The 10,084-nt window shown below is 36.0% G+C and overlaps 1 protein-coding gene across 2 annotated transcripts in view; it reads left to right on the top strand.

Annotated features, from left to right (window-relative positions):
• The window catches only part of LOC107088457 (bone morphogenetic protein receptor type-1B-like), a 56,038-nt gene that overhangs the window by 37,346 nt on the left and 8,608 nt on the right, over positions 1 to 10,084 (top strand). Inside the window, exons 2-3 of one of the 2 annotated variants that reach the window (XM_015380638.1) lie at positions 1,094 to 1,203; positions 1,289 to 1,573. In XM_015380638.1, coding sequence (XP_015236124.1) covers positions 1,483 to 1,573 — 91 coding nt within the window. In that variant the 5' untranslated portion in view covers positions 1,094 to 1,203; positions 1,289 to 1,482. The remainder of the gene's footprint in view (positions 1 to 1,093; positions 1,204 to 1,288; positions 1,574 to 10,084) is intronic. The other variant, XM_015380637.1, reaches the window with a different exon arrangement.

Below are 10,084 nucleotides of genomic sequence, written 5' to 3'. Positions count from 1 at the left end.
TTTTTATTAAGAAGCTTGCCTAACAACTAAAAACTATGCTTTTATATATATATATATATATATATATATATATATATATATATATATACTTATACTACTATACCAGGTATATGTGCATACCTGGTGACCTTTACTGTGTGTTTTGAGAACCTACCTTTACTTGTAAAGGTACAAGTAAAGCACATTACACATGTGAGTAATACAGTTAGTTTGACCAACCAATTAGCAGTGTTGGGAACAAATTACTGAAAAGCAACTAGTTATAGTTACTAGTCACTTTGCCAAAGAAGTAAGTAAGTTAGTAACTCATTAACTGCACAATAAAACTAACTAGTTACTAGTCAAAGTAACTATGCAGTTATTATTCTATGATCTGAAATTTAAAAGAATTTGGATATTTTACTGTTTTGAAAACTTGAATTACTATGGTGGCAAATTTTAAACATAAATGATTGTTGATATTGATTGTTTAATCAATCAATTAATTAAATAATTAATTAATTAAAATGACTTCATTTTTGAAAACATTGTTTGCAATCTGCATCATTTTTTGTGTGGTGGGACAAGTGTGTTTTAATATATTATTTTAGATGTTCTTATGTTTTTTTTTTTATTATTTTATTAAAAAAAAATTGGATGTTTGAGCACTTTAGGTTTTTGCAAATTGGATATAAGATATAGGTATACACCTTTGTGGCTGAAGAGGAGACAGAGCCTTAAGTTTGTGTTTCAGCAAATATGTGGTTTTTAGATAGAATAGAAAAGAATATATAGTAATAGCGGTACATTTATGCCAGAAATGTTTCAAATTAAGAGAGTTTGGAGGTTTGTGCGCTAAACACAGGCTGCCTCTTGGCTCATAGCATCACTCAGTTAGAGCTCAGACTCCCTACGCCTTGCAGAATTAAGATAAAATAGGTTTAATCACATTCTCTGCACATCCTTAGTTCTAAATAAAGTTTCCACTTCCTTTCAGGAAGGTTTTACATTTGTCACTGAGTTTCAAACTTAATGTGTTTCATAGTCAGCTTCAAGGCCCCCGCTTAGTACCTTTTGCTACATCTGTTTTGTTTCTTTTCTTCTGCTATTTCAGAGTTTACAATGCATTTGTGTGTGTAGAGAAGGACAGGGAGGACATGTGTGGATATACTCAGCTGTTGCCTCTGCTGTGAAGCTGTAGCCGAAAGCCGGATGAATAACACAGTGAGAGAGGAGCAAAGTAACACCCTCTTCTTCCCCCTCCTTTCCTTTTGTCTCAATCTTCTCTCTCCATGCTTGTCTCTCCCAGGCTGTCATTGTGGAGGATTGCTGCAGGCTGCAAGGCAACTGTGAGAAGTTCCTGGGAGTGCTGAGAAGCAGAGTGGGATTTGCTCACAGAGAAAGAGAAGACCCAAAACCCTTTTACCTAAAGAATACTAAAGAGACGCCTTCTTGAATAGGAAGCGGTACTTCAGGGATTAGAAGGAAGAAGAAGCTTGCAGGATGGTGGTTACAGTGTGGCTACCTGCAGAGCGGGCCTTGCAGGTTGTTCTTCTGATGGCTGGACTTGCATCTCTGAGCCGTGGTTCTGATGGTAGGTATCTTGCACTAAAATTTTTTTATTCAAGCCAGCATAAATACTGCAATAAATAAGCAAAGCCTCTTTTTTACGTTTTTGTATGTAAAGTTTGTCTCATTAGAGTGATTGTTCATTTTATATGCTAATTAAGTTTAGAGCATGTTTTTACTTGTTTGCTTTAATTTTACTGGTTGATAGTTGTTCCTTGGAAGTCATGTGTTTATTCCATTATAATCAATGAACTGAACCACTCTGGTTGTTTGAAGATGGACAGCCAGTCTTTTACGATGAATGCCAACAGCGTCACGGTGCGCGGAAGGGTTTTGGCGATGTCAGGGGTCAGAAGACTCCCACCTTTAAAATGCTTCTTTATTCTAACTTAAAGAGATGAAGATGATGTTTCCAATATAAATAAAACAGGTTGGGAATTTTCACGTATTATAGACACATATCCATACTAATGGGAATTGTATAAATGTAGACGTATTTCCAAGTCATATAATTTTTAACCATTATTTTTTGTTGTTGTTGTTGATTATGCACCGGACCAAAACATATGTTCAAAACATTGTTTTAAACTTAACCTCTGTGTATTTTTTCTCAGGGCATTTTTTAAAAGGTAAGATCTTCTTAGACTCTGTAATTAGAAAAAGAAACAGTGAACCCTCATCTTGATCCCTGAGTGGAGGAAGATTTTTATTTGCAGTTTTCAGCAGTACTCACACAGTTTGTTGCCAAGTCATAAAATTATCATTTGGGATCCACATGTTCCAACAAGCACGAAATCTTTATTGATGTTGCCATAAAAAGACTATCCAGAACAAAGCCTGTAGTTCTTTGGATTCTTATTTTATTCTGAGTGCAAGTTTGTTTTTTGTTATTTTTTTTTCTAATTTTCATAAAATCTTATATTAAACTGCACTTAATGTGCATATTTTACCCTGATATATACATGTATATATATTTTAATTTGAAATGTTTTATTCACATAATAACTAATTAGGTTTATTTTGTTGGTTCTCCAACATTTAAAAGTTTATCACGTCTTAAATTAAGTTGGGGAAGAACTTTGAATATAGCTTCATGGTAAGAAACATATAAAGAGTATAAATTAACACTTTGTACAAAGGCACAGAGTGCTGAAATTGTGTTAAAACTAAAGACCAGCTGTAAAATCCCAGACTGACAGTGAGGCTCTGAGCTAAATCTAACTTTCACAGTTGGTCAAGAAATACCTCAGCTGCTGATGAATGCTCCTTCACAGAATTGTCTTAACTCTTCTCTGGATGGGCAGACCTAAGATCTGAAACTATCGGTTGGGTCTGAAACGAAGTGGCAGCACATATGTAAAAAATGTTGAAAGATGTAGAGAAAAGGTCAGTTAAAAAGAAGCCTTAATTCCCACTTTCCAAACATCAGCAATGGGAACTAACAAAAGGATAAAACCCATCTTCTTGCGTGTTTGCTGACTAGCCAATATTCACAGACTAAAAGTTGTTGGATTCCTTTTCAAAGTTTGGTTCCACAGTGTTTCTGTGCGATTTGATCTTCAAAAGGTCGTCCTAATGAGCTAAACATGTGGGAGGTTGCCATAAATCTGGGCAGCAAGGTCAGTTAGCCACCTGTTTCTGTAAACTGGTGAGGTTCACTGAAAATAGATGAATACCAGACCAGTTATTCAGAGATTGTGCGGCACATGCTTTAAAATTTGGTTAAAGTTGGCATTATAGTTATTTTATAAACTATGTTACCTAAATCTATTTTCTTGAATGTCATTTTATGAATTGAGGTCATGTTGGTGGCCTTTGTGAAGGACAAACTAACTAGAGATCCACAGAGGAGGGGTTAAAACATGTATCGGTTTTTCTGATAACCCCTACATGTAAAGATGCAAATTCAGATTTGAATGGACTATAATTTAATTTTTATTGCTAAAAATTGCAACATTTGAAATATCCTTTAATTTCTTTTCTGTTGTGAGCAGTTTAAAACATCCAGGTAACAGCAGTTACTGTTTAGCATATTTTTTTGTAATTTTTAAACCAATCCAAAATTATTTTGGATTCATATTTTAAACTCTCCACAGCATCTTATATTAGCAGTTTCCATGGTTGCGTGATTAACATTACTGAAATAACAGTTTCCATGCGTATTCCCCAGAGGGTGTAAAGATCCTTTCCTCGAAGATTCTCAAAAGGCTTCAACATTTCTAAACCCAGCATGTTTTTACCAGATAAAAGCTCAAACGGCTAAAAGAGAGCAACTTTGTGGCTCAGCCTTCTGATAATTGCTAAGTATTGCTTAGACTTAGACAACTTGTATTGTAATTTTGTGTATGCAACACAAAATTTCATTTTGTACATCTTTCATGACATTTCCATTTCTTAAAGTGCAGCAGTGATCAAATATAAACAGTGTTGGAGAGAAAAACATGGTGAAAAAAGAAAAGCATGAATAAAGTATTAAACCTCTTATTTACTTTCCTACTGCCTGAATCAGCTGATGTGACATACAGCAGTGTTTTGTAAAAACTGCATTTTCCTTTTAATTTAATCCCACGGAACGATCAGACCCCAGAGAGTCACTCAATATTCCCATGGATAAAAATGTTTTCTTTATCTCCTGAACTATCCTGTCTTCATTTTTGCATATTTAAAGACAATGTGATGAGGAAACATGACTAGTTCTGAATTTTTCATCATTTCAAATGCAGACTCTTATTTAGATGGTAGAACTTGGATATCACCAGAGATTGAAGCTTGATCCCACAACTCAAAAGTCAGGCAAATGATCATAATCTTCATACAAATGGCAGAATTGTCTAATACTGATATGGCTTTGATGCATCTTTTCGATGTTACGTGTTGAAGTTAGTGTTAAGCAGTAGGGTTCGAGTATAGCATGCCATAGAGATCATGCATTGTAAAACAGCAGCAGTTGGTCAGCACCTCTGGGCTCCGTCTGTGCGCTGCTTCCTGTCAGGATGTGGATATGATTCCCCTCATATAGAATATGATCCTTGGGCAGATGTGGTTTTCCAGCAGTCAGACAGGCCTTGAAGTAAAAGCTGTACATGATAGTGCTACACTGGCTCATGTCTGACTGCAAGATTCTTTTATTTGTTTGTGAACCTCTGAATTGTTTTTACATTTCTTTGATGTAAGAGGGAAAATGACACAGAGTAGTATGAAAAAGAAGATGGTCCTTTCAGTTATTGCTTTCTTTCTCAAACCTAAATGTTTCACATCTTCAAAGATATTTTAAGTAAATAAAGATACCCGGAATAAATCTGATGATCAGTTTTCAGGTAATGATTTCATTAACTGTGTGTTTAGTCCCCATAAATAAGTTCAGTTATAGCATGCTGCTCTGATACCTGCTTAAACTGTCGAGTTTACTCATATCCCTCATAGATTTGGGTTTCAACATTAGCTTTTTTTGCTATTTAAACCAACATCTTTATTTTCTATCTTCTGTTCGTTCAGCCAATCACCATTCAAAGCTGATAAATAATCTGTGAAGCGAAATAAATTTAGGGTGATCATCAAAATGTCACTAAAAGCCAATAAAAAGTTGGTCAAAAAAATACGAGAGGGATTGGATTACTAGAAGATGTTTAATTTATGTATTTTTTGACATACCATTTTTCATTTATCAGTAAATAAAACCAAATACATCTTTTCTTTTTTTTATTGTTGTTTGACTTAAAATAATATAAATCTAAATCTTAAGGTATGAATGATTTGGACTTAATTGTTAAAGTAAGAATAATTATTTTGGAGCTGGGGATTAATATCTTCTAATGTGTGAGTTTTTTTTTTTTTAAGGAAAATTCAAGCTCTTTGTCAGTTTGAGGGTTTGAATATATTAATAATTTGATCTTTGGTGGGTAAACATTTTTTGCCGTTACAAAAAAAAATAAATAAGAAAATTGGACAAAGTTTGCAGAGACTCACGTTAAATTTGATGCACTTAATTTCCATTATCTCAGTGATCTTAAGTATTCCTATTCTTAGATTATATGAATATTTCTTCCTAGTAAAAACAGGAACATATATCCATTATTGTTGGCTAAAGTAACATGCTGTGGTGAGACTGTTGTTGTAGTCTCTCAGTACATCTGTAATGAACCCCAGCATACTGTGGCTTTTTTCCAGTAAGTCCAGACCACACAGACAGATAGAGGAGCAGGGAGATGCATTGATGGGAATTGTGGGGAGACAATGTTTAAAAAATGTTGCAGAATAGAAAGGATCAAGGTTGTTTGCTGAAACCTACACAAAATACGGGAAAAAACAGCATCTTTCCTTTTCCTTTTGCGTCCGCGACGGTGTATGCAAGACATTAATAGAGATGAGGGCATTTTAATAAATAGAATCAAAATGTTAATGTATTGCAATGATTGCATCTGAAAAGCAAAACTTAAGTATCCTCAAGTATTATAAATGTTTCTTAATTAAAACTATGTCCACATACTGTACAGCTACCTTTTAATAAAACTTACTATATTTCTTTGGAAAATTTAGTTATTTCTCAATTTAATGAAAGAAACACATTAAATACATTATTATACACAGAATGATGTTTTTAAGCATTCCTTCATTTTTATTATGAAGCTCTACTTGCAACCAATGAAAAGTATAGTTAATACTTGTTTAATTTCAAATAATTTACAAAAAGTAGCTTTGATTAGATTAAATGGCCTCACTGGAACACGTATTCTATTTTGTTAAGATATACCTGCTCTTTATTTGGTTAGAACTCTTTGTGCCTGGCGTTACTGGCATGGAGGCAATCAGTCTGTGGCTCTGCTAAGGTGCTCAGAACCAACCAGGGAGTTAATCCAATGGGGACCTTCAGCTTGTCTTATGTTGTTGGGTTCGGAGCCTAACTGGTAACAAAAAACTCTGCATAAATCTCTACTCTATAAAGGATAACTTGTGTCTGACATTTGAAATGGTAAAACAATGCTTGTATAAATACAGGTTTTGATAAACACTATCTTGTGTCAAAGCCTAAATTCTGCACAATTATTTATTCAAAACTGTGATTTTCAAAATAAAATACAAAGATTTCTGATGATGCATTTGCTTTAGGAGAAGCCTAACCCATAGAATCTGAAAGTTGTAGGTCTGTATTTGGTGGCTTCTGAAGAAGTGGCTGCAGTCAAAGTGGTTTAATTCTCCAATCATTAAAGTGTGTACTTTTTTCTTCCACTAAACTAATGCGTTGGTGCAACAGTTTGTGAGCTAGCTAGCTTTTTTAGCACTTACCATTTGTTGGTTCATCCCTCTATAGACAGTGTGGGATACTGTCTTCAAGATGACGTTCTAGGTTGTAGTCTTCCTCGTACTTGCATGGGCTGTAACTCAATAAGATTTATATTTCTAATGCTCTTATGTAACAGTCAAGCTGTCTGATGAACTATTAGGTTCCTATAGCTGCAGGCCACAATTATCAAATTTACCAGAAATAAGCACTTGAAAAAACATCACTACGTGTAAATTGCAGGGTTCTGATTTCACATGTGAATGTCTCGATTGTGTGTCAGTATGCATTTGTTGATTTAGCAGCTTTATGCAATATTCATTTCTATGTGTCACATTTCTTCTTTGCAAACGGTAGAAATCCCTGACAGTTAGGCTCAGAGTCTGGCACAAGTATGTAATGTGGTGCAGGGTCAGTGACACACAGATCCCTTTGTGGGAGGTTGGCGCCTCATGGTGAGGGAGCCGGTCTCACCAGGTAGACAGGGAACAGGTTGGAGGAAACTGCATTGCAGAAACAGATGATCTGGAGTGAGGGTAGCAGCAGCAGAGACACTGACGGTGTGGAATGTGCCCTCTTGTATGATATCTGCACATGTGTAGGTGTCTCATGTGGCCGAAGTCCTTTGAAGCCAGTAGGTGGCAGTTAGGAGGAGTGGTGCTGCGATTTTAGGGTGGAAGAGGATGTATGGCCCTCCTGCAGGTATGGTGTGACCCCAGTGGAGTGGGGCTGAACTTTGGAGGCTCCAGGAGAGATGCCTTCTTTGAGGAGGTTATTTATTTTGTCCACATGGAGTAACTGCTGTTTCTCTTTTTTTCCTCTCTGTCCACTTGATGAGGGTCCATCTGGGTTAAAGATCACAGATTAAGTAGCAGCTTCTTAAGTGAAACAGCAGTTAAAGGGAGCACTTTATAAACCTTTTGTTTTTTTTTTGCTTGAACCATCTTGTCTACATGCCGTTCTGATCTCTAGAAACATTAGTCATGCATTGCGTTAACCTCCAATAATTCATTTTACTGACTTAGATTGTATGTGTCTGAACTCTATTTCAAAGGCTTTGTCATTCAAGCTTCATTAGCCTCTAATGAATTCAGTTTAATTAAATTTTTTCATGGTCCAATAATCATTTATTTCTGTGATTTTAGGGAAAACGATTTTATACACTTTAGATTTCAAAAGTATAACAGACTAGTGTTATAATTCCAGGTTTTTGCTGCTTTAGCTGATTCAGATGCTTGCTGTTCAGCAGAAGCCTTTTAATCTGCTATAATTGAAAATCAGCTGTGTTGAAGCAGGGAAACCTCTCAAACAGGCAGGACAGCGGCTCTCGAGGACCGACTTTGGACATGCCGGCATTAGAGGGTAAATGTGAAAAAGAGAGCAAAGTTATACATCCTGTGACGTAAAACAAGTCTACTTTAAGACACAATTTATCCAGTTCCATAATTCAAACTGAGATCTCTATTCATAGTGAATTCCACTATAATTAAATCAAGTTTTGGCGCCATCATCCTTGATCTAAACCAGTAATGTCCGAGGTAGGTGCTCATGAGCCACTGTCCTGCAGGTTTTAGAGGTTTCCCTGCTTCAGCACAGCTGATTAACAGGGTTTTTCTGAGCTTCAATCATCAGAATCAGCTGTGATGAAGCAGAGCATAATTGAAAACCTGTAGGATAGCGGCCCTCGAGGACTGACTTTGGACAGGGCTGAGCCAAACCCCTAGTTTTGATCTATGAATAAAAATATCAGTCAAGAATTGCAGCATTGATTTTACACCCTTACACAACGAAAACAATATTTGGTGACGATAACAGCAGTGAGAGTCAAAAGGGTCAAGATAACAACCACAAAGTGGATTCCATGTGTGACTGTAACCCCTATATTCTCCATCTGTCAGGACTAAGAAGCCTAACTTTCCTCCCAATAAAAATATGAAGGATGACTACGCAGGACAATGATTGGATGATTTGATGAGACCTGATTTAATTTTTGGGCAGCATATTTTCCTTGGTAGGTATAGGCCAAGGAGGGAAACCCAGAAATCCCTTTCCCCAGCGATACTCTTCTGCTCATTCTGAGGGAATTCCAATGTCTTCTTTGGTGTGAAGGCATATAAAGTCACTGTTATCAGTTATGGGTCCACTATATATACAGATTATATTATATTATTGAACACAATGTTGTTATTCTCAAAGCTGGTCTAATATTCTGTGATACTGAGCCTCATCTGGTCCATCCATGAGTAAAATTGTATACATACGGTAGGTCTAAATGTTAAACAACAGGGTAATCCTCATGACTATGTTGTTTTTAAAACATGAGACATGGTCACTGTACCATACAAGAAACACTTTATCAGAATGATTCACTGATTATTCAGTTATCTACACCCAGAAATGGTTGGTTGCATTATTTACTTACAATTCATATTGTTGTTTCTTGGCTATAAATAAAAGGGAAATCAAGATTATCGGCCAGACTGTAAGGGTATTTTGAGATAAGAACCATGGTAATTGCAGCATGTGAACTGTAAAGGATTACAGAACGAGGGATGATGATGCTGAAAGGGGCTGCAGCCCCAGTTTCTGCAGCAGGAATAATTCACCCATCTTCCACGCTCCTAATTTCCCAGAGTTTAACCAAGTTTTTCACTGATAACGTGTCAGTGATGAGGAACCCCCTGTGGAATGCGTGGGGGATGCAGATCTGATTTCAGGATGACCTTGAGTGTGCCATGGCGCAGACACAGCAAATTTAAAGCTGTGAGAATGTTGAGGAGCGGCAAAGAAGAAAAGAGAAAAATTAAGCTTGTGTGCAATTTCTGTTACATCCATTCAATTTTCATCCCAGCCTGCCTCCGTTTTCCTTAATCAGTTGTATCTTGCATTTAATTTAATCTAGACCAGTGTAATTTTTTCAGTTTGATTTAACTAAATATATATATATTTTTTTGCTAGTTTACCATTAAAAAATGAATTACTCTAATGTAGTAAAGGATTTTGTTGTCCTTTTGTGGTTTTACAGGGTGCATGGAACACCAGAAAAAGAACACCAAAAAAGCCAATCACCCCCCTCACACTTATTTACTCCTTTTACCCCTATTGATTGTGTTCTGCTCATTAGCACTAATTTCCACTTGGTGTCTATTCCATTTGCACAACAGCATGTAAAATTGATCGACAATCAGCGTTTCTTTCTAAGTAGACAGTTTGATTTCACAGAAGTTTATTTAAACAGTGTACATATATATATATATA

Source organism: Cyprinodon variegatus, unplaced genomic scaffold, assembly GCF_000732505.1.
Source record: "Cyprinodon variegatus isolate N-32 unplaced genomic scaffold, C_variegatus-1.0 Scaffold218, whole genome shotgun sequence".
Classification (NCBI taxonomy): Eukaryota; Metazoa; Chordata; class Actinopteri; order Cyprinodontiformes; family Cyprinodontidae; genus Cyprinodon; species Cyprinodon variegatus.
This window is presented reverse-complemented; position numbering and strand designations above follow the sequence as displayed.